This window comes from Pleuronectes platessa, chromosome 14 (assembly GCF_947347685.1).
Source record: "Pleuronectes platessa chromosome 14, fPlePla1.1, whole genome shotgun sequence".
NCBI classification, from domain to species: Eukaryota; Metazoa; Chordata; class Actinopteri; order Pleuronectiformes; family Pleuronectidae; genus Pleuronectes; species Pleuronectes platessa.
The window spans coordinates 11,078,598-11,103,433 of record NC_070639.1 but is presented as its reverse complement, the minus strand read 5'-3'; the positions used below and the strand labels follow the sequence as shown (position 1 = coordinate 11,103,433).

Genomic DNA, 24,836 nt, shown 5'->3' with positions numbered 1-24,836 from the left:
CTCGCTTCCTCTGTAAAACATGTTTCACAGCCACTGAAAAGCCCTAATTATTCAATCACGGGTAGGGTGGCTACTTCCTTCAGAGCACTTATGAGTTCAGGCGTCATCTCACCGGGGTGGGGCTTATATCCTTTACATTTCATTAAAGCCCGCTGTGAGACATCATTGATTTCTCAGTAAAACGCCGGCGTTTCCATGATGCAAGCTCGGGGGTGGGTGGGGGAGCGGCTGACGCGTCACCCATCAGGAGCTGTCAGGAGCTGTCAGAGGACAGGATCCAGACCCATGGCCAGGAGAGGCCAGGCCAGCCAGCTGTCACCTCTCTGACACTGGCTGAGACCATCCATCTGGCTGAGAGAGGCCCACCACGGGTGGAGAGAACCTCGCCAGATCCCAGGCTGCATGCACATGAAGGCAGGAATGTACACACACACACACACAGACACAAATACATGTTTCATGTGCAGACAGATACATGAAGAAACATTTATGCACATACATTGACAAACATGCACATATGAACTTATACAATTCTGCGTGCCAGAGCTATTTTGGTTTAATCGTCAGTAGAATCTGCGGCGCTGTCCACGTGAATTATTCCCTCACGGACAGATCGGAGAAACAGAAGTGACGTGTGGCCATCAACCGGAACAGACACAAATAAACAGTTATACCATTTGGCTGAGACGCTCGCTTTCACATACACTGACTCTCTGTCTCACGGAGTCAGCTTCAACAGCAGCACTCTTTTTTTCTCATGCACCTACGCATCATTATGGAGAACATAAGAGTCCTCTGCTGGCAATAATGTATGAGAGAGTGGCAAGCCTACTCTGCTCCGAGTGTAGACCCTGGTAGATCCATCTCTCCTGGTTAGGTTTCACTGTTACACTCATGTAAAGTAAAAGAACAACATTCGCTGCACGTTGGCCGAGTGTGGAACGCATCCACCCTGGCATGTTCGAGTAAGAGGGGTCAGCGGTGTTGCCAGACATATGGAGAGCATTTGGAGATATTCAGACTCCACATCGACCACAACACACACGGGCGGAGCAATTGTACATCTTGTTTTGGTAACATCGCATTTTCATTAAAACCTTAAATAGCCACGATTGTCCCCAAAATTCACAATCTATTTTACTAAATGAAACACATTTTTCATTTACTATTTTAGGTTTTTTTTTTCATTGAATGAATTGCATTATAAAGTTTATTGTGATGTGGCATTGGCTTTAATTGAAAAGCATGTAACTCTATAACTAATTGCCTCAATTATAATAATGATTTAAAATGCTATTTCTGTATTTTAAGTCACATCTCCATTGTTCCGCAATGCTTTATTCAAATAGTAGGGAATGGGACATAATGTTGGTAATCTCTATAAACAGATACTGCATGTGAAAATGAAGTAGACCAGAGACAAGATTTAGGGGCTGGAAGCCTTCTAGTCTCTGTCTCGACTTTGACCAATCACGTTTGAGCAGGCTTTGATAAATTTTGTAATCGTCTGCAGCCAAAATGTAATCTGGACGTAAAACACCTCCAAAAAGTATCACTGTTTGTGTTTTGATTGGAGAAACGTTTCCCATGTGATAAAAGAAACAAGCCTGCCTATAAACAGGGGGCGGAAAACCGAAGACGGAGTCTTGATCCGAATATCCGCTGTCTACACAGGGAGCGCCAAAATGGTTTCTGTGCCCCTGAAGGCTAATTGCCGATGGGCTTTGAGATTGAAACGTGGATGACCTCACCTTTTCCTGATTTCGAACTTGAACAGCCAACAGCTATGTTAACAGGCGTTTAAATTCAACTCCGGATTGATGTAAGAATCGCTGTGAACCATTTTCCGTGCCGTCAGTGAATACACTACATAGGGACATGGGATTTGTGCGCAGACAAAAGAGCCATTAAATACAACACGAGACTGGCAACAATTACCGAGAGCTGTAGTAACGCAACTCATTATTTGCTCCCATTGTTAACGGACGTTGTTAAGTATCCGACAAGAAAAAGTAATTTCATTTAAAGTCAGGGGGAATAAAAACTGCTAAGAAGTGCATCTCTGTGCACTCGGATGGAGTATGTTATTCTGGTGGAGTCATCGCCACTTCATATCACACTCAAGAGATGAGAGAAGCAACAGTGAGCCATGAGAAATGTTAGTGAAAGCACAGGCCAGACGTGAGACGACAGACAGTGGGGGAGAGTTTTGAGGGGGAGATCAATGATAATGAGATCTGATGACATAGCTGAGCGAGCTGTTCCCCTCTGGTGGTCTCACCATCGACCAACTCCGCGCCGAGGAGAGCGAATTTTGTTTGGATTGGTTTTAATCTTTCCATCAGACAATGCGAGGCAGGCGGTATATACGCTGCAAGTGTTTTCCATTTTGCCACAGGAGAATTCTGTCAGGTTGTGCAAGTGCACAAGCGCAGATGCGTCAGCGTGGCACATTGACAGGCAGCTTGTTCAAATAAAAGGGCTGACAAAGCTCGGAGCTTAGCGACTCCGCCGCCGAGAAAAGTATTTACAGAAACACATGCACATGACAACAGAAAACAAAAACACTCGGCTGGCACTCACCAACTGTCTGTCCGTGGTGCTGAAAGGACACATTGTTGAGAAGGGCGACGCATACTTTCTTCACTCCAAAGCTAATTACAAATAGTTACGGAGCAGTTTAGAAATGTGATCAAATGGAAAACATAAGTTATAGTGACAGCTTTGCCATTGCAGAGTCATGAGTGTTCAACAGCTTGTGCGGAGTTTATCTTTGACAAATAGCATCATGTGAAGCTGGTTGTTTGAGGGGAAAAAAACTGTGAAACCAGATGATGACTGGTGCTCAAGGTAATACAGTGTGTCAGTTAGAGTGAAAATGTGTTATCCATTTCTTATAAATGTGTTTCATATCTAGATTGTATTTTAATATTATTTTAACATATGATTACATTTACACCTGGTATTAATGTGTCTCCACTGTTTACATTGAGATCTGATAGTGATCTGAATACTCAGATCCACGATAACAATGACAAGCTACCGAGGAAGGAAGCAAACCCTATAAATCCAAATCAGGCAATGTAAAAGTTTTTTTGCCATAATTAGGTCCTCTTGGTTTAATTTATACAATATGACGAATGATTGATTGGCTGAATTATTTTCCATCTATACAAACTTAATGTAATGTTTAAGTTCAGGGAATTAGCTAACTTGCTCACAATGTGCTAACATGCTTATAATGTGCAAAAGAGCTGGCAACATAGATTTATTAAAAAATTGATAATATGACAGCCAAAGGTGAATCCAAAGTGTCTAAACTGCCCCCTGGTGGCTGGCCGCAGTGTAGATCATAAACCCTGCCTCCTCCGTGTTAGCAGACAGGACATGGGCCAGACTACAAAGTCAAAATACAAGTCAAAATCAATTTTTCCTCGAAGAAGGTTTCTGTAAGTTTGGGTAGTGCTCAATTGTGCAGTTAGTTTGGGTACAATTAGTTATTTGATGCTAGTATCACTATCGCAGCTCTGCACCATGAAAGCTTCCACGCTCCAAATTACATGATCAACACACGATGGCAGCTTTCTTATCATGAATATTTTGGCTTTATTTCTGATATTCTGAGAAAATTAGAGAGACGTTCTTGATGTTCTGTTTTTTTAGAATCTTGTCATTAATTCAAAAAAATGCACAACGCATTAGTTTAACATGCACACAGAGTACAGCAGCTGTACACTGTATTCAGTCTAGTTCTAGTTTTGCAGGTATTTGGTCCTAAACCCAAAGTAATGAACAAAATTGGACCCAATGATATGCATGAATGTCTGTACCAATTTAACAATCCATCCAGTGGTTGCTGAGACATTTTACTCAAAACCACAAAAGCCATGATCCTCAGAGTCAATTGCAGACATAATCTGAGAATGCCAAACATCAGAACAAAGTCTTGTCCCAATCCTTCTGAGATATTTCACATTTCAGGATAATGGAAAAGCGGGGCCTGTTGGTTGGGAGATCACCAAAGTCAGATGGGTTCATCCTCTGGGGAACATAACTGTGGATAATGTAATAGCAATCCATCCAACCAACAGACTGACATGCCATCCCCAGAGCTACTAGTGTGGCTTAAAAACAACACACCATATTATACTAATGTCAGATCAGACTTTTGCAATCCTGTACAAGAGATTTGGCTTTTTTAACGCAATGTTGTGTTTGGCTTGGTTTCATACTTTGCTGTGTGTCCACACTCTTCAGATAAGATGCACAAATCGGGCCAAGTTCTTTGTTCCCACCACAAAGATGAAAGTCTTCTCCAAAGGCAAATGCCCAGGAGAAGAAACATGTCAAGACTCCAAGATTTCCCTGGCCTTTCAAAATAAAATATTCACCTATTGATGTTTCAGATGAAAAATTTTGCCAAAACATTGTGTGAGGAAGCGTTCAGGATTAAAGATGAGATCTTTCTTCAAGCCCAGGCCACAATGAGATGTAGAAAGCCTCTGTGATTGGTGGGATTGCTGTGCAGATCAATCAGGACATTATTGGATATATTCAATTGTCCAATTGTTCATAATTTCTGAAATATCAAACATTTTGTAAGATGTTTCCCGCATTGAAATAAATGGAAGGAAGTTAAAATCTCTTTTCAAATCCAACTACTTCCAGCCAGAGACTTAATTTAAGCTTTGAATATATCACAGGGCTGCCATCAGTCAGATGTGCACCAAGCCTGAGATCAGCCACCTCCTTCCGGTGGCTGGCCTGAGACTCGGCACACGTCCATCCAATGTCTACAGTTTATACGGAGTAAACCCTCTTCCTAAACAAAACAACACAGGATCTCTGGTAATGTCTCTGTTGTGTTCAGTTCCGTTTGTTCCCACAAGTAAATCCTCATCCCAACCAAAGTAATAAAAGATCTCTGGCAGAGTCTTGACCTTTCAATTCACTATCCAATCGAATTAATACAAGTTTTCCAAGCTTTTCCTGATGGGTTAGGATCTTTATATATAAATATATTTTCATATGACTTGACAATCATAGATTCACAGCTCACCATAAAACAGTCACTGTCATTTTCCCCTTGCTCGGTATCTACTATTTTTGAGAGAACCGCTCTAGTTCCACAAAGAGCATAAACAGGCAATGGACAGTTAATCCGTAGAAACTGGCTGTTTGTTATGGCTATCTACCAATCAGAGATATATCCTCGGAACAGTAAGGGAGCTGTTGTTTATATTGAGTGACATGTTGGTGTGGAAACACGGCCCAAACGTCAGAAAAGAAACTTGAGGAAAAAATCAAGAAGGAAAATTCCCTCACAACCACGATTGGTAACATTGACCAACAGACTGGTGGGCACAGATTGATATTAACAATAACAATCTCTTCCACAAAATTCTATTTTAGCTTATTTCGAGTTTGCTTTGGACTTTCTGACTTTTCACAGAAATTCCCAAATGTTGATGTAGCAGGCAATTTTGTTGGAAATGTGTGATTTTATTTTCAGCAGGCATCTCAGTGTGTTTTTATCATCTGCTTTCCAAGTGCACATCTCCCATTTCTAGACATAACGCAGGTATTTATGGAGCACCTAAAAAAAAAAAGGTAATTAATCTATTGAGCTTGATCACAAATCATTTCACAGGCTGCAGTAGTTCATCACTTTTTGCACATCTGAATGCGGGGCGGCCCGGTGGTAAAGTGATAAACACTGTTGCATTACCGCAAGCGGTTTCTCGGTTTGACTCCTGGTTTGGCCACAGCCTCACTGTGTCTGCATGGGTTCTCTCCAGGAGTTTGTTGAATTGGAGACTCTAAAAGGACCCTGGGTGTGAATGGCTGCTTGTCAGTTTTCAGCTTGGGACTTGACCAGTATGTAAATGTGTGGTTAGGTCTTAAAGCTGAAGAAATACTTTGTGCGTGTAAGAAAAGGTTTGTGTTTTTTTTAGCTGTGGAAAATATTTTACTATAATATTTTAATGTTTTAATCTGCATCTGTTTGTGTGTTTGTGAGCAGGGTTACACAAAAAGTACAACACAAATTACCACAAAACCTTGTGGAGGGTAGACTTGTGTATTTGTTGCAGGTCCAAGAATGGTTTTCACTTTCTTTAACATTGTGAGGGCTTTTTTCAACGTTTTGGTGATTTCTCAAGAGAAAGATCGATGGAACTAGAAAGAAAATAGTGTGTACAATTTGGAGCGTTTCCAAATAAAAAACCTGATAGAGTAAATCAGTTGAGCCATGGCTGCGAGGTCTTTTCTCATGTGAACTTGTAACAAAAAAATCACAAAGTCTGACAGAGAGAAAATATATTCATATTGGGGTAAATATGAACATATGCAGCAGTGGTTGTGTCTCATAGATCGAACAGTAGATAACATCCTCAACTTCAGTTTCTCATTACTGAAGTAATGACAACATTACAGAGGTATATATATCATCCTTGCTATTATCTGGTCATAACTCCCTCCCCTGCAGAGCAAGGCTTTTATGATCTAAAAATCATAAAAGGAGCTGAGCTATATTTAAAGCTACTTAAATCACCCCTGACGTCTGAGATCATATTTGGTCAGGGAGGACAAACAACTCTCCTTGTCCGACCTATACCTGTTTTATCAGTCCCCATTTGTAGCTTTTATAGGTCTAAGAGTTAAAATAAGTGTTTCCACTGTGCTGGTTTCTGCCGTGGGTATAATAATCTTTCTGCCCTGGGCATATTTGAATAATACATGAGACCAAATGTTAGCAGAAAATTAAAAGCATGCAGCTTGAGTTGGACCCACGTACACAGTCATAAACATCATCATCCAAGAGGGCAACCTTGTTAAATGTAGTAAAATAATAACTGGGACAAACAATGCTCTGCCGTTTCTCCTTAATAAAGTAAAAGCAGGGTCGCAGGGTCGATCAGGATTTAATAAAAGCTGTTTATGGCGATAGGAAGGGGATATTACTTCATTATAATGTCGCAACCACACTTAGCAATTTATCCACATAATTATAGTGGGCACCCGGGCCGCACTGCACACAATAAAGCACGGCCCAGAAAGAGCCAGGAACTTTTTTTGTGTGCTGATATTAATTGATTTGTCCTAATCTACCCAGACGTGGTCTCCCTGGGCTCTGCTTCCTCGGAGCAGTGGAGCGGTGCCAGGGCTCTGTCCGAACTCTGCATAAAAATAAATGAGAAGCTATGGGGCCGGTCGCGAAAGTCAGAGGATATTGTTCAATTTCACGTCAGCCCTCCAGGAGGCAACTTAAACAGCCCAGCATGCTAATCAACCTGGTATAAAAGGCAGCTCTGGAGGTCGACCCACTCTTCTTTTTCTTTTTCTTTTCCTCTCCCCCTCGCTCTCTCCTTTTACAGCGAGGCCAAAAAAAAAGGACCAAAACAGTCCGAGGGGGGAAAGAGAAACTTGGTCTGAGAGAACAAGATGCTCCAGTGTGAAGTAAACATATGATGAAGGAAATGAAACAACCAGTCTTGCAGTAAAGGACAACAAGGGGCTGATATGTCACATTGACTCATTCTTTCAATATCTGGGGGAAATAAAAGCTCTTCTGCTCTAACAATCAAGCCCGGAGAAAAGATACTGATATTAAATATGTAACACAAAGCATTGCTGGAGGACTCTGACCCAGGACCTGAGCTTCCCTGCTGCCATCGACTCATCAGCAGCGTCTCAGTGGAACCACATTGTGACCCTCGTGTGAGGAGGCAGAGCCCCATCGCCACAAATAATTCAATACTCGAACATTTCCTGTTGCGACAACAGAAACTCGATATTGTTCATTCTCGGCTCGTGCCCTGAACCCGCAGGTCGGGTGGGAGCAGATCACAGGCTCCTCGGTGACTCAGAGGTTAAACTAATCGAGCGTCACTTTCTCACATGGTCCAGCCGGTGCAATCTAGAAATCTACAACAGCTTGTCATCCAGCAGAGGGAGAACCTTTGTGTACACGTTTATTCACTGAATCCACTTTACACTGAATCATGCTCTATTCCTGAGAGCGGAATAGAGCTGATAAGACACATTTCATTTAAACTGTACCAACAATATCTCTGAACTTTTCTTATCCGTGAAGCAGATCAGACACCATCTTGAAATATCACATGCATGAATAGTTAACATTTTACATAGACTTTCTGCAGTCACTTTCCGAAAAGCCAAATCTCGCTATAATATTTTTATTCTTTTTATTTTTGGAACCTGCCTTTTGAGCCCAGCACATCCTTCAACCAGCTCAGCTGAAGGAACGAAATTCTCACCTAAAACTGATAAACACTGCCCCCTAGTGATACAATCATACTATTACATATCCTTCATGCAGCATCAGTACTTTTTGGTCAATTATGGTTATTCATTTGCAGTCTAACGCATATCTACAAAAAACCTCTGAGTTTTTTTGCATTGTACAAAATTAAATGAACACAAACTTTAAAAAGGAATCTTAAATCAAGCACGTTCACTAAAACGGAAAGAATCAAAACTCTTATAACTCTGTAAAACCCTTGTTTTATTTACTGATAAATGTAGTGAAGGTTTTCAAAACTACAAAACAACAGTTAATTAAAACTTCAAAGATAAAAATAAAGTAATTATAATGTCACAAATGGAAATCAAACAATTAATAAATTATCAGTGCTGAAAAATAAAAAACCCTGAGCTCTAAAAATATATGACATCAATAGATTAGTGAATAAAAAACCTCATGGTTTTGACTAAATATTGGACTGTTAATTAATTTGATAAAATATTCTTCAAAGCATGTCATGAGGTTAACATTGACAGCATGTATAAAATTATGAAGCACCATAAAATCATATATATTCTTGAGTCTTCTATGGATTCTTGACGCTCGTCTTTGCTTAGTTTTTGCTCCAAAATGCGCTATGAGACCGATCCGCAAATCCTGTTTTATGATACATCATTATGGGAAACCGATTGTAGAGGGATGAGCGATTTCCCTCATTTTTGCAGGACGCAATAAAACAAGATATGAAAAAAGTTTAAATGACAGAGATTCTTTCTCTTTTCTCTCGGAATTATTAATGTGTTATTTTGCCAATTCCCAAACACTGTCCTTTCCGTAATGTCATTCCAGTGCAGGCTCGTCTTTCTCTGTGTATAAAGGTGGATAACTCAGTGATACTTACATATCGGTAGTAATTCATTTGAATGACACATTTTGTATTGTGTTCCTTAAAAAAGGAACAAAAGCATTGATGCATAAATCACATGTCGGCTTTCGGTCTGTGGACTTCGACCCAACAACTGTCCTTTTTTGTTCACTTAGGTATTTGTTCTCAGTGGCTCTTCCTGAACGTGAATCTCTCCATAATTTCCTTTCAGTCCAACAGGTTGATGTTTGTCTGGCCTGATGTTTGAGAGTCCTCCACCCGCTGTTCATTTGAATTATATTCCAGTTGATTGTATTTACATTTTCACTCTAATTTTTCAACAGCCTCAGTTTTCTTTTCTCCTTCTTTATCCTCACTCTCGCTCATGTTGGCTGGCTTTTCTTCTTTTGAATCACACTCTTCCTTCATTTTCTCCTCAGTTTTACCCTCACTTTCCTCTTCCTCTGCTGCTCTACTGTCTAACCGCCCCTCACACTCTGACTCATGCTTGCTCTCGCCTTCTACTTTGGGTCTGGATCTGGAAGGGCTGCGAGTGGAGACTTTTCACACGTATTGGTTTGAGTATTGTCTGTATTTTTTGGTGTGGGGCTCTGAGAGGTGTCTGAATATAGATTCTCTTCTGTTTCTTCTCCATCTGATTCAAGTTTATCTCGAGAAACAGTTTTGTTCATTTCTGGCTGGTCGTCTTCCTTCGCTTGTGTTTCTCCCTCTGACAACTTTGATTGATGTTCACCTGAAGCCATGTTTGGCATGTTCTGCTCAGGAGAGGTGGGTGGCCGGTCCTCCTCAGCTTTACCCTTGTCATCCTCTTCCTCGGCTCCATTGATCTCTAACTGCCCCTCACAATCTGAATCATGCTTAGTCTCGCCTTCTACTTTGGGGTCTGGATCTGGTATATTCGCGTTTGGAGACTTTTCAAACGTATTGGTTTGAGTTTTGTCTGTATTTTTGGGTGTGGGGCTCTGAGAGGTGTCCTCACATAGAATGTCGGTTTCTTCTCCATCTGATCCACGTTTATCACCAGAAACACTTTTGTCTATATCTGGCTGGTCGTCTTCCTTCGCTTGTGTTTCTCCCTCTGACAACTTTGATCGATGTTCACCTGAAGCCATGTTTGGCATGTTCTGCTCAGAAGAGGTGGGCGGCCGGTCCTCCTCAGTTTTACCCTCGTCATCGTCTTCCTCGGCTCCACTGCCGTCTAACTGCCCCTCACAATCTGAATCATGCTTGCTCTCGCCTTCTAGTTTGGGGTCTGGATCTGGTAAATTCGCGTTTGGAGACTTTTCAAACATATTGGTTTGAGTATTGTCTGTATTTTTTGGTGTGGGGCTCTGAGAGGTGTCCTCACATAGAATTTTGTTTTCTTCTCCATCTGATCCACGTTTATCTCCAGAAATAGTTTTGTCCATTTCTGGCTGGTCGTCTTCCTTCGCTTGTGTTTCTCCCTCTGACAACTTTGATTGATGTTCACCTGAAGCCGTTTCTGGCATGTTCTGCTCAGGAGAGAAAGGCGTCCGGTCCTCCTCAGTTTTACCCTTGTCATCCTCTTCCTCTGCTCCACTACTGTCTAACCGCCCCTCACAATCTGACTCATGCTTGCTCTCGCCTTCTACTTTGGGGTCTGGATCTGGTATATTCGCGTTTGGAGACTTTTCAAACTTATTCGTTTGAGTATTGTCTGTATTTTTTGGTGTGGGGCTCTGAGAGGTGTCCTCACATAGAATGTCTGTTTCTTCTCCATCTGTTTCACGTTCATCTCCAGAAACAGGTTCGTCTATTTCTGGCTGGTCGTCTTCCTTCGCTTGTGTTTCTCCCTCTGACGACTTTGGGTGATGTTCACCTGAAGCCATTTCTGGAATGTTCTGCTCAGGAGAGGTGGACGGCCGGTCCTCCTCAGTTTTACCCTCACTTTCCTCTTCCTCTGCTGCGCTGCTGTCTAACCGCCCCTCACACTCTGACTCCTGCTTGCTCACGCCTTCTACTTTGGGGTCTGGATCTGGTATTTTAGCGTTTTGAGACTTTTCAAACGTATTGGTTTGAGTATTGTCTGTATTTTTTGGTGTGGGGCTCTGAGAGGTGTCTGAATATAGATTCTCTTCTGTTTCTTCTCCATCTGATTCATGTTTATCTCCAGAAACCGTTTTGTTCATTTCTGGCTGGTCGTCTTCTTTCGCTTGTGTTACTCCCTCTGACGACATTGAGTTATGTTCACCTGGAACAGTGTCTGGCATGTTCTGCTCAGGAGAGGTGGACGGACGGTCCTCTTCCTCGGCTGCGTGGCTGTCTGACTGCCCCTCACACTCTGACACATGCCTGCGCTTGCTTTCTAGCTGGTGGTCTGAATCTGGAAGGGCACATTTCAAAGGTATTGGTTTGAGTGTTACACCAAATGTTTTCTGTGGTGTGTATTCACTTTCATCTTCCTCCTTATTTGATTCTGAAACAAATTCAATAAAAGGATAAAGATATTAGTACAGAAACTGTGCATGTCTGCTAAGCATTTGCAGAAGTGAGCAATCAAAGCACTTTTTGTTTGGAATTTGTCAGATTCAGTCTCACTCGATGGAAGTTTTTTGCAGTGACCAAAGATCATAAACAATTTCTCCAGGGTCTGCAGGTGTATGGTGTATGGTTAAAATGTCATCATATTTTACCTCGCCCTTGGTATTATCAGTTTTTTTATCTTATTTTATTGAGTTTATTCAATTACTCAGATTTATTCTACTTTGTATTGTTATTTTAGTTCTTAAAATATATTTTGTACTGTTTAATTGTCGGCTGTTTTGTTTCCATTGTCCTATCACTGCATTGTGTAGCAATTTCAACTGCACTAACCTGTATGTAAAGTTCTATCAACTATAGTTTGAATGATTGATTGATCACAAGCAAAACCAACAGACAAGTTAAAGAACACAAGACTCATATTTGGATTACTGACATATCCCTAACCCCCCAAAGGAAAAAAGTAATAAAAGTTATAGAATTATATTAAAATATTTCGGTATCATTCCCCCCCCCCCCCCCCCCCAGCCAGTGTCATTCAGTCATCTGGCTGAGAGCGGGGAAGAGACAGGAGAAAAACAGAGGAAAACATAACACAATGCATGTTCTTTCACCATTGTTAGAAATGCAATTTTCTATCAATTTGCTTTAAACCTAACTTAACACACAAAGGAATGTCTCAACAACAGTAAAAGGGTTTAGCTTGCAGCTCAAGAGAGACACTTAAAACACCATGAAGTAGTGAGCACAAGAAACAGACTTTACCTTCTCCTTTGTCCCAATCTGTAGCCGCGTGTTCTCTGGGATTGTCGGCAGGGAGACCGCTCGCCTCGTTGCTATGAGCTTGGACCAAAGGGCTGAGTCGCTGATGAGAGGGCAGCGTGGGCGCTCCGTGCAAAAAATGAGTTTTTTCATCATCTTGATCTGTGTCGTTACCAGACGGATTAAAAGACAAAATAAACATAAAGATTAAGACACAAAATATATTGTGTAACTCAATAATATGAAACAAATGACAGAGGGGAGATTCGACAATAATCATCATTAATAATAAAAAAAAATGTAAATCACGACCTTCTGCAGTTAGGTGTCGCATGATGCATCATTGTGTTTTGTTATTATATATAAAGGACTGTGCAGCTTTGAGGTTAACAGTCAACAGCACACTAACAATGCTACACCTTTTATTTCTAGCTCCTACAGTAATAGTCAATAAGCAAAATTGATTATGTCTATTTAATATTTAGCAGTTATTTGCTGTTTCGTGTGTAAAGTGTCTTTGAGACAGAATAGTTGAAGGTGCTGTATGAATAAAACATTATTATTATCTTTCTGATTATTATTATTACTGTGACAAAACAACAGTATGATTATTGATAAATCACTTACTTTAAAATAATGACATTGGACAAATTCTTATATGACTTGTAATTGTCTGAAGTTTGGACACATCAAACCATGTGTTACTTGCAGCCCCACTGAATCACGTGCAGTATCGTACCTTCTGTTGCTGAACGCCGATTCTCCACATCATCTCTGTTGCTTTTTGCAAAACATGCTGAAAAAAAGAGGAAGAGAGAAACATAATGTTCTTCTTTTGCATAGGTTGGAAGTTCAGAATCAATAACATTGACTTAAGTAGTATAAGACAGAAACAGCTGGAGAACCATGTGATCTCCACATAAGAAAGAATCTTACCTCATTTAAGCCTATTACATTAACTCAACTCTTCCAGATAACATTGTAAATACGTCAGTGAATATACAGTATATGTTGAGTTTTTTAAAAAGATCTTTTAAATCAAAAAATAAATAAATCTGCTTATTAGGGTTAATTTGTTTTTAACTGTACCTTTATTCTTTAGTTTGCAAAACACTACACCCAATAGTAGTACGATGAAGATGATGATGAAGATGATGGTTAGACTGACAGCCAGAGCTACAGATGAACTTGTAGCTGCATAAAAACACAAAAGTCAAAGTTATAGCAAATTCTCATTACATCACATTATTATAGACAAATGATGCACGTATAATTTGTTTTCAATTTAAATTTTCAAGATCTTGTTCATGTGCTGTCAGCAGCTGAAGTCAATGAAGCTCAGCTGAGTTTGAAAGATCAAAGTCTTCACATTCAGTGGTATCGTGTTTCTTGAAGAGACCCATGACGTCTGGTGGATGAATTCTAAGAACAACCGTGTAACTTGATTTCTCGGTGGATGAATTCTAAGAACAACCGTGTAACTTGATTTCTCAAAGTTCATTTGTTTCAAATGACAAATACCTTAAATAAATTTTAAAGTGGACCTGATACTTGAGTGAGATCTTACCTGGGGAGCAAGTCGTCGCAGCGAATGTCGTCGTTTCAAAAGTCAGAGGGTTTCTCACCCTGCAAGTGTATATTTGATCATCCAGTTCATCCTCCAGCAATATTGTTAACTGAGGGCCGGGCATCACTTGTCCACTTGATTCCCAATCATACTTATTCTCATACTTCAACGAGGACAGGGGCTGTGTGGGCTCTGCAAAGCATGTCAGGGTCGCCCAGGTTCCACTTGTGTCAGAGCTGCTGCTGTTCATGTCACAGGAGACGCTGGGTTTGGTGACCTTATCTATATGGATTTATAAATTAAATAAATGCATTAATGAATACAACTTGATGATTAACATTACATTCATGCATCAACACCACTATATCTGGACTAGGGAGGGTAGGAGGAGAAAATAGAAATGAAGAGATATGAAAAGTGTTAATTATAATCATGTATAAGGTTAACAACATCATGGTCATAATAACAAACTATCATGGTTAAAAAATAAAAACTGCAATGCCCAGATTATAATGTTGCCTTCAGCACAAGTATTTCATGGAGAGCAATGTTCTTCATTGATACCATGGCCATAAAAAAAAAAAATCAGAACTACATAACTTATTTTTATTAGGTGAGATAACCGGGACTCTTATCAGCAAAGTAACACACAGCCATGTAGAAGCACTTAGAAATGAAAGTCTTGCTTTCAAAATCCTTCAACGTAAAAAATACATACACAGTAAGTAGGATGTCTAAGTATGTAGGAAAGCATAACGTTCTTAGAGTATTAAAGGTAAGTACTGGTTCTGCAGTAAAATGCCCTCTGTGACTGGTGCATACAGACCCTGACCCCGGTGGCTGGTTGCCATAAACCCTGCATCCTCCATGTTAGTGGATGGTACATGAACCACAGCAGGAATCAAAGTAGATGTTAAAAAAAAAAAAAGGGTTTTGTTAAAATGTTTGGTTTTCAATTTGAGTGAAATGTCATGACAGACAAAGAGCAACTCAGGATTAGTTGCGCGTGTCACAACAAGCCCCTGCAGAGGACTATGGCTCACAATTATTTTCAAAAGTGTTTCATTTTTGTAAAACAGGGGGAAAAGAAACCTCATCTTTAAATATAGTCTACGGGTGCAACAGAAAAACATCATGGACATTGTGACATTGAGACTTGTGAATTTCATTTGAACTTGAGACAAAAAATAGGTAGCTGTACATGCAATTTAAAAACCCGTCCACCTGATGCCGGTTGTCTAATAGCAAGGACTTGTCAGAAGATTGTTTATGGCGAAGGTAAGACAGCGACTTCTAGCTATAGAAGGCAGGTACCAATGTTTAAAGAATCCATCAATTAACTATATATAAGTATAGAGTCACTTTGTTAAGAAGTTAAATAAAAACCTACCTATGACCTCCAAATTATAAGCAAAACGATGCATCCCTTTGTTCACGTATATTTCCAGTTCATACTCTCCGCTGTCTTCGTGTCTGAGGTCTGTGATGTTGAGCTCTGCAGAGACCCAGTCAAGGGTGACCCTGCTTTGATAACGGTTGTACACATGTTCCTCCTTCCCATTAAACTCCACCACTTTGTTGCCATCGTGTTTCCACAGGATATCGTCAGGGTGTCCGGTGAAGGCTGGCTTCAGGTGGACCTCCTGCCCCAGGAGGACGTACGTCAGAGGTTGTGCAGAAACTACACACGGAGAAGGAAATGCGGAGAAACAAGCCGGATCAGATGTGAAAGAGTTCAGTGTATTTTAAAGATTGAAAAGGTCATGACAGCACAAAAGGGTGTATGAGATACACTGATGCATTATAACCTAATACAAATGTATCTGCAGTTACTTCGACTTGAATCAAGCGTATAATGTTCAGTTTATATAACAAACCCACTGTATGACCCTTTTTGAGACTCAAGTTATTATTGGTGGTTTTCTACATTCTGTTCTAGAGGGTTTTCATGTATTATTATAAACTTACAATGTGTGCGTGAAGGTTCTGTCTCTTGACCTTGAAATATAGTTTCATACACGCATAGTTTAATATAATAATCTCTACTCATGGTCCACTTACTAGTGTTTCTGGGAGCTTTCAGCTGCACTTTGCAGTGGATGGAGCTTGTTCAGTTGTCATTGGGATTGTTCTACTGTCATAGAAGATGGTCGTACCTGAACTGACTGCTTAAATACAAGCGTTGTGTCAAATAATGTTTCCCATAGTTTCACTTTTAAGGTCGGGTTTAAGGGTTTTTTCATTGTTAATGAGTTACAGAGATGACTGATTCAAAGCTGAAATAATTTACAGATTAAACAATAATTCACATTTTGTATTCCTTGTCGTGGCTTTGCAGGTTTTCTGTATCTACTTAGCTTTTCTTGAAGGACACCATTATGCTTTTTCAGCTGAGACACTTATGGACATATTGCCTTCACCCTGACAGGCTCAAAGCCAGAAGAGACCATCCTGAAGGAACACTAGTCTACTCCATCAATACTCAAAATTGCTCTCTTAAAAATCATGTTTTCCAAGCAGAGTTATACAAATGGATGGATTTGCTTGGTATTTAGTACAGGAAGTAATGCTAGATTCTTATAATAAGTTGGTGCCGAAATGTAACTTTATTATTTAAAAAAAAGTGTAACACTATTCATGCAGTACAATATGGCCAACAATTGTAATGTGATCAAATGTACATGTCAGTCAATGTTGATAATGAATAAATGTGAAATAATGATTATTTAAATTATATGTAATGTCATTTTATGTAATGTTTAAAGACTAATATGTGCTGCTGAGTGAAGATCATGATTTTAATATCTTCTTTTGGTCCAGAAGCAGAACATTGATATATATATTTGAATTGTGTGATCGATGGAAAAGGATTTTATTAATTAATAGTGAAATAACACTGTTACTGGTTTATTGCCAAGCCCAAGACACTTAACACTTTGTAGCTTGGTCCATATATGAGCTCAACTTTTTCGCAGAACTGTATTTAAATCATTAACTTGACCAAACAGACTTTGTCAGTGAAGTCAGCACGTCCTCATAGTGCAGGGTGTTTCTCATGTCCACACTTGAAGAAGTAACAACCAGAAAAACCAGCACAATCACCAACAACTCACCGAGACTGGAGAGAGCGACCACACAGGCCAGGAAGTAACACAGAGCCATGTCAGAGACGCAGGAATGTCTTGGATTCAAAGCCGTGGTTTTAAACTCACTCTCGCTACTGGCGTGGGGACAGAGTTCCGTCCGTGTCAGAATAAAAAGTCCAAGAAGTCATTTTAGTTTCCGTAGAAAACGTTTGGACTAGAAAGAGAAAGCGAACCTGTGCCAGGTAAACCGACAGGTGTGATTCACAAATACTTTCAAGTGAAAGTTTCTTCTTTCTACAGGTGTAAACTTGAGCTTCCGGTGTGGGGACCTTCACAATAACAACATACATTTCAACATTTCAACATAGCGGCTGCTGAAACTGAGTTTAGACGCCTGTAAATTGACCATCCTTTTATAATACATGCATATATATTTATATAGATGTTCAAACATATACGTACTACTTATTAATGTATTTACTATGAACAGACAACTTTATATATGTTCGTCTTTTTCTCTCGGTCTCTCTAAGGACCTGCATTGAAAGTTAGTAGGTTTTTCACATATACATAACTGAGTGGTCAAGTAATTAAAGCCTCTTGGTTTTAAATCAACACATTTTCTCCAAACGATCTTTTTTTTCTATTTAATTTTAGCTGCCTGCGTTTTACTTTGAAAATACAACCGGAAATTCCACTATGTGGTTTACCCTTTGAGTAGTATCGCTACCACACAGATGTGGTGAGTATGTAAACACACGTGCCAACCCAGTATTTGTTTCTTTCACACATTTTAGCTGAATACTAGTTTGACTAAATCAAAAGTCTGAGTCATGCTCAATAATATGTTCATTTCGGTCCTTATATGAAGTTTGATTTATCTGCACTTGTTTATGTTATATATTGAAAAATGTCGCTGACACACAAAGAAACCAGAACAAATCAAATACAGAGACAGATAGAGAAAAAAAGGGAATGTTTCCAAGTACATTAACAAAGTGCAGTTAGAGTTCAACTGAATAAACAAACAAATAATCTAAATAATGAATATAATATCTGATTTGCATTCATATATCTGACTCATTTCCCGCAGCTTGTTGTAAATTGACAATTGTCGCAAAGATATCATTTATGTTTTAGTCACGCTAGAAAACTTAAGTTTTTAAAGCATTTTTAAATGTCTTATTTCTGAAAGTTAATTACTTTGATTGGCTTGTGCTTATAGATTATAGGTCATTAGTGATGATGAAAATAAAATGAAAATAAAAGTATTAAACATGTATGTTATTATTAAACATGTATATTATCTTGTGCACAGCAACAATTGATAAGTGGTTATTAAATATGCTTATTTTCTCGTACACAATAAAATTATACACATCAGACACAAAATTAGAATCAACAAGCTTTGATAAAAGGTGGATTCAATGTGCAGTCGGTCATTGCACACTGCTAATTTTATTTCATTTCCTGTGAAAATGAAAACTTATTAACTTGTGTGTAGTATTGCTTAATAACGTTGCATCCGTTTTTTGCAGAGAAAGAAGCACTCTGCAAGTTTTGCTTCCTTGCATTTGTCAAAACATTGTGGCTTCTAACATTTGAATGTCACAGATCACATAAAAAAAAGCTGTAAAAACTTTTATCTGTTTTACTTTTCATGCATCGTTTCACTTCCACTCTCTGCAACCGCGAGCCCCTGTCTGCAGAATCCTGTGTCACTGGCACCCGGCAGCAGGTGCTATTCTGTGTATGTGTGTGTAGGACTTCATGAGTGTCACACTGCCGTGGTGCGACACTCCCATAGGTAAAACACACTCCTCTGTCAGCACCTCTCGGCCAACGTCCCAGCACATCACAGTGGAGATAACTTGGTTTTTGTTGTCCCGGCCTCCGGTGATGAACAGTTTGTTGTTACAGGCAGCGATGGCACAGCTTGCCCTCTCCCCCAGACGAGTCACCAGGGACCATGAGTCAGACAGAGGGGAGTAGCAGTACATGGCATGCATGGCACCACCTGGGAGCAGACAGCATCGAATGGTTACTTTACTGAAGTTCATATTTACTTCATATTTAGTTAAACAACTCGTGGGAATGAAATTCTTCATGTGTAAAATATCATTGAATGCCAACACAGACTTTTACCCACAGATATTTCCCTTATTTGAAGGCACCACCTTAAGCTGAGGATCCATAACTGAAGTGAAACTAATGATTTCGCAATACAAAAATGAAAGTGCTTTCCCTGATCTCACTCAATTAAAGTACTAAAAGAATATAAGGGAAAAGGTACTTCAATTAAAAAAGACAATTAAGGGAGAAAACCTGTGGCAGCCTTCAGTTGTCATATAAACTCAGAAGGTGTCTATTTTTTTAAGTTTGGGCTACTGTGAAAAAAACATGCTAGCCTCCATGGAGGGGACAAGCCCCCCACGTCAATATAAAGTATTTAAATATAACGGGCCGATTTTATGGGAAAGAAAACAACAATTTGTACAATTTAGATGAAACACCTTAGCCAAAACATATATTAGATCAGATCCCTTTCACCTAAAACCTTTCAAATCTGTGTCTACAGGTTTTTTAATTAAGAATATTCAATCAAATATAACCATCATTAATGTGAGGAGCACCCGGGTCTTTCCCACTGTCACAACATGTCTGCTGCGAAAATAAATCACAAGTGGCATGAAATCAAAAGGTTTCAACTGACTTATAAACGCCTCACATCACTTATTCACACTTAACCACAACGTACCAACGACATAGATGCTGTTCTTGAATGTGACAGCGTTTGTGCATTTGGTTTCGGTGGGGATGGGCGCCCGCAGCTCCCAGCAGTCTGTCCCGGGCTCCCAGCACTGAACCTTGTCTGTTGCCAGCTTTCCGTTGGGCCCGCCACCGATCACGTAGATCCATCTGTCAAAGCTTGCAGCAGCGAAGGAGCTGACGCCAACTGCAAGAGGCGTCACCTGCAGTAAATACAACCAACAGGGCCTCTGGGTAAGAGAGCACAGAAGCTAAAACGTGAAGTGTATTGTTTTAAAGTATTAAATTAAAACAACTATTATACAAAAATAATAAAAGCTACAAATGTTTTCCTTAATCCAATGCTTGAGTTGGACATTTCTCCCAGTTTTAATAAAACCGAAATTTTGGACGAGTGGGTCGATGGACCTATTTGGCTGTTTAATATCTTTGACCTTATCCAAGCTGTAAACACAATACTCACATCAATCACATTGTATAGGTGTTATTGCAAGTGTGTTTTTAAACTGCTGCCTTCTTAGTGATCTAACACACATGGCCTTAACTTTAGGATTCATATAATGTCATGTGTGTGGCTGCTTGAAAAATATAAGACCAATATTCAATCTCCCTTTGGACTATTTTTATGTCTCCACCAACTCCAGAGGGAATTATCTTTGTTAAACTGAAGCACTTTATGATAATATCAAACTTATGTACCTGTGTCCAGCGATTGTGAAAGGGATCGTAGGCCTCGACGCTAGTATGTCTCTTAGCTCCGTCAAATCCGCCCAGCGCGTACACCTTCCCCCCGTGAACCGCCATTTTGTGTCTCCAGCGCCCAGTTGTCAGGGGCTCGATTTGGATCCACTTGTCCAGAGCGCCGTTGTATTTCCAAACCTCATTTTGTGTCTCTTTCCCTCCTGCAGAAGTGTAAAAGACAGAACACAATGTAGCTTGTATCCCAAAACACCATTGTAATGACTGTGTACGTGATCTACGTTGGTTATCATTCTAATTAAATAAATCTTAAATCCAATGAACGAGCCGGAACTTTCACAGAGTAGCTGTTTCTCAACAGTCAACGTAACCACAGCTAAGGTGTCAGTTCCTGAACACCCTCACTTTAATCTGCACGGTGGAGGTCACACATCTCACAGGAAATGAGCTTGTTTTTGATATGACACCCTCTCTCACCCGATATGTAAAGCTCATTGCGGAAGGTGATGCAGGCGAACTCCACCCATTTGCGGTTCAGGGACTCGTTCTCCATCTCTGTGATCGGCAGCCTGGCGACCTCCAGCCGGCTGCGTCTGAGGGGGTCCAGGCAGGTGACGGTGGAAATGAAGCGTTCGTCTTTGGTGCAGCCGCCGATGATCAAGAACACCTCGGATAGAAAGTGTCGCTCGCGGGGTTTGGTCCGTTCAGAGACCACCTACAAACATACAAAGAGATTTGCATTCTCAAAATTCTGATATATGGAACATTTGAGAAGACAGTAGGCAGTTTGTGCCCCTGACATGCAAAGTTTTACTTCGATGTTAAAGCTTCTTTTTTAGATATGGTACACGCTGACAAGTATTTTGTAAAATGAATAATGTCCTACACTTGCCTCCCTGCCAGAGAGGTGATAGGTGCGAGCCTCTTGCAACAAAGGAAAGGCCTCACTGCAGCGTCGTATCAGTTCATCCGACTCCACCTTTTCTACGAAATATGCTGGATCCAGCAGCGGCAGTCGCACGTGGGACAACAACCTGGCCAGTAAGGGACAGCGTTCATCATGCTGGTCCCTCACCCAGCTCATGAGAGCCTCAAAAACACACTCCTCACACTTCACGTCCAGGTCATCCCTCTGCAGGATGGTCTCCAGCGACCCTGCCGGCAGCTCCAGGAAATCCTGTTGCTGCACAACCAGGGAGAACCGAGAGGCGATGTAGTCCTGAGCGCTGGACTTCAGGACAGACAGGACGTGATGTTCAGCCAGAGTCAGGATGGCGATGCAGTTGTCCAGGTGCAGAGACTTGCTCAGGAAGCCGGCACATGCGTCCACCACACGCAGGAACTGAAAGAAACAAGGCCAAGGCAGGAATCACTGTTAGATTTGAGATATAAATTGAGTTATAAACTGATGTTCACATGCAGGGTTTCTCAATGTTGAGGTTGATTAGCAGCTAAAACTAAAAAAACATAATATGCATCAATAAAACCTGGAAACTGAAAGATATCATGGGCCATACAAATGTTAGTTTACATATAAACTAAAATGTTATCTTTAACCTCGAACCTAAACCAGCTTCGGACCTTGAAACCTCCAAAATGTAAGAAGTAAGGATCAATCTCAATATCACTTTTATCTTAAACAACTCAGACTCAGACTGCGCGTCACAAAAATAGAAGCACAACAACACCTGCCTCGCTTGTTTTCTGACACAGCTGTGCAGTTAAATTAGGCCTGTATGGAAAACTGATCCTTGGTGTAAACATCTGGGCAGCTTTCACTTCTCTCTTGTGCAACACGTCTCTGACACAGTGAAATGTTTGGTTCCGCTGAGTATGGGGAAATACTGAGTGAAGTGAAAAGAGGAGCAACTGAAATGTAGCACCATCCCCCCCCTATTGCTAAAAGTGATAAACATCATACAATCTTTCTTTCCGAATGTTGCTCCCCACACGTATTTATTTATTTTTGCTGCCAATTCAAACACATTGTGGATTGTGTCACGCTTTTGTTGTACCATGTGTGTGTCCAAAGATCAAAATCACACTATGATGAGAATTGCACATCTTATGCTGATAAAACTATTTGAGATTAAACTTGATTACGTTAAAAGGAAAACAATTTCTTTACTGGTTTGTTTATGTTCTGGGGATATGATTGTATTATTCAAGCTTGTGGTTAGTTGCATCACATAAGTCATCACAACAAGAGTCCATTCCTTTCACGATAACAGTGCAAATGATTATTCTTACATTATTACCTCCGGCAAGAAGGTTTCATTTTCGTCAGCGTTTGTCTGTTTGTATGTAAGTTACCATGAAACTTGATGGAAGGAATGAGGATCAGGGAAGAACACTCAAAGTGCAGATCAACATCAGAGTTCTTTCACTTTCTGTGGCCTTGTTCAACATTTTTGTTGATTTCTCTGAGAATGATTCGTTGAGCTTGATTAAAAAAAATAAGGCACTTCTAAGAAACTCATGTAAATGCGTGTGAGTAATGTAGTGAAGAGTCAATAAGAGATCCAGTGAATTTAAATGGGGTTTCATAAGGTGACTGTTTGGGGGCCGTGGCGGATGTTTATAAAAACTTTCTCTCTACTAGTGATCCAATTACAATGCCAAGAAAGTATATTTGATGCTGATAATGTGTTTAAGGTTTTCATAAGTAACTATGTGAGCTTATTAACTATCTTAAATTTCAATGTAGGTAACTGCCACTTTACCTGAAACTGACTGGCTGCCTCAAGTATCCTCTGGACATTGGAGTGTGTGAGGAGGGCTCGGCTGGTGTAAGTGTACTCCAGGAGAAAGCCCATTGTCCCACTGTCCAGCCCCTGTATTTGCACGTACTCCTCATGACTCTCCTTCAGCCCACTGCAAAACATTGCCCTAAACAGAAAAAATAAAAGGTAAACCTCGAAAATCACGCCCCAATATAAATAAGAACATGCCGGCTTGTTTTTTTACCTGAAGTACTGACTGGCAGCAGCAAGTATGGCTCTGTGGCAGGCGAAGTCGTGCCCCTGGACTCTCAGGATCACATCAGTGAGCTCACTGTTCACCCGCAGAGTCTCCATCCCTCTCTGCAGCTCCACAGGTAGACCTCCATCCTCCCAGCACAACTCCTCTGCTCCCGTCAGGCTCTCCTTCTCCGCCTCGGGCCCGGAGTCATCTCCGAGAAGAAGAGGCAGGGGACAGTCTGTGGTCCTCTCCAGCAAGTCACTCATTTCCCCCAGCAGCTCTTCAGACACTCATGAGAACAGCGAGCAGCTTCTTCTTCCACAGTGAGAAGACAGAGAATAACCCCCCTGTGGTTTGTGCTTACAACATTTCTGCCAATCTGAGATGTGGATTTCTTTTTTCTTGTACTCATCACACTTCCTATTCCTGCCCTGTGAGGAACATGTGCAGCAATGCTTGTTTCTAGACACTTCCTCTTCTCGTGTTGTTGCGTATAAAAGTTCCCCTAAAGTTACGAAATTTTTTCGAGTTTTTCAGGACCACAGATGTCAGGTTTTAGCCCATCACACCTCACTGCACTACTTCATCAGAACTGTCAATAACACTCGCCATCTAGACGTGGCTGAAAGAGAAGTATCTTTTAGACTCTGTTTTAAATACTTACTGTATTCATATGAATCGGTGTCAACAAGGTCTCACTTCTTGATTTAGTGTCGTCACTCCACCAGTCTGGCTCAGAAGCAGCTTGGGACCAGGATGAGTGTGGGTGCAAGTGTCATAGCAGCTTTTGCTCCTCCTTCAGTATTTCCACTGAGGTACTTGTGCAACTACTAACAAGTCCCATTTACCACAGAAACAATCTAAAATATACTTAACATTGCTTTGTATTATATATGTCACTATAAATAATATTATACTATGTATTTATGTATTTATATATTTAAATTATTTGTTGTATCATGGAATTCTCTGCACACTCTCTTACTTATATATACATACGTACATTCAAACTTTTTATTTTTCAAAATGTCATTCTGATGCAGTATTCAGTACCATCAATAATAAAAATAGATAAATGACAAAATACAGACAAAAAGGAGAAATACAATCCTCACACTTTACAACACTTTACAAGTCCACAGGGATTTAAAACACACTCAGACTAGTGTCGTCTCAGCCAAGGCATATTTTTCAGCAAGTCAATTGAATTATACATTTATACATAGAATTCCTCAGCAGAGCATGTAAGGCGGGGACATAGCTATAGCCACAAACACGTGTCTTGCACTTGTCCATCTCGGAGGCTTGAGCAAGATTTCAAATCTGTCATTAAATGGC

At 40.4% G+C, this 24,836-nt stretch overlaps 2 protein-coding genes across 5 annotated transcripts; both read right to left on the bottom strand.

Moving 5' to 3' along the window:
• Nucleotides 1–7,955: 7,955 nt before the first annotated feature.
• On the bottom strand, nt 7,956–18,183 carry LOC128456521 (protein starmaker). Its single transcript, XM_053440725.1, has 7 exons — nt 17,097–18,183; nt 15,374–15,664; nt 13,984–14,265; nt 13,506–13,610; nt 13,156–13,212; nt 12,420–12,578; nt 7,956–11,589 (listed from the first exon to the last, which is right to left on the bottom strand). Exons 1-7 carry the CDS (start codon nt 17,143–17,145, stop codon nt 9,653–9,655), a joined length of 2,880 nt encoding a protein of 959 aa, XP_053296700.1. The 5' UTR covers nt 17,146–18,183; the 3' UTR covers nt 7,956–9,652.
• A 293-nt stretch (nt 18,184–18,476) lies between these two features.
• klhl6 (kelch-like family member 6) lies at nt 18,477–24,295 on the bottom strand. Of its 4 annotated transcripts, none has more exons than XM_053440726.1 (8): nt 24,163–24,295; nt 23,505–23,813; nt 23,261–23,426; nt 21,424–21,879; nt 21,015–21,252; nt 20,538–20,740; nt 19,828–20,041; nt 18,477–19,086 (listed from the first exon to the last, which is right to left on the bottom strand). In XM_053440726.1, the coding sequence occupies exons 2-8, from the start codon at nt 23,762–23,764 to the stop codon at nt 18,788–18,790; spliced, it is 1,836 nt and encodes a 611-aa protein (XP_053296701.1). In that variant the 5' UTR covers nt 23,765–23,813; nt 24,163–24,295; the 3' UTR covers nt 18,477–18,787. The 4 variants fall into 4 exon arrangements, with proteins under 4 accessions (XP_053296701.1, XP_053296702.1, XP_053296704.1 ...); XM_053440727.1 differs by having other exon boundaries at nt 23,505–23,810; nt 24,163–24,294; XM_053440729.1 differs by lacking the exon at nt 24,163–24,295 and having other exon boundaries at nt 21,430–21,879; nt 23,505–24,153.
• Nucleotides 24,296–24,836: the final 541 nt, after the last annotated feature.

Excerpts from the sequence above, each read along its gene's own strand:
- LOC128456521 (XM_053440725.1), bottom strand. The coding sequence starts at position 17,145 with ATGGCTCTGTGTTACTTCCTGGCCTGTGTGGTCGCTCTCTCCAGTCTC. Across the intron at positions 13,611-13,983 it reads TGCGACGACTTGCTCCCCAG|CTACAAGTTCATCTGTAGCT; the intron begins GTAAGATCTCAC and ends GTTTTTATGCAG. Across the intron at positions 12,579-13,155 it reads TCGGCGTTCAGCAACAGAAG|ATCAAGATGATGAAAAAACT; the intron begins GTACGATACTGC and ends GTAACGACACAG.
- klhl6 (XM_053440726.1), bottom strand. The coding sequence starts at position 23,764 with ATGAGTGACTTGCTGGAGAGGACCACAGACTGTCCCCTGCCTCTTCTT. Across the intron at positions 21,880-23,260 it reads AGGCAGCCAGTCAGTTTCAG|TTCCTGCGTGTGGTGGACGC; the intron begins GTAAAGTGGCAG and ends TGTTTCTTTCAG. Across the intron at positions 20,042-20,537 it reads TTCACAATCGCTGGACACAG|GTGACGCCTCTTGCAGTTGG; the intron begins GTACATAAGTTT and ends TATTTACTGCAG.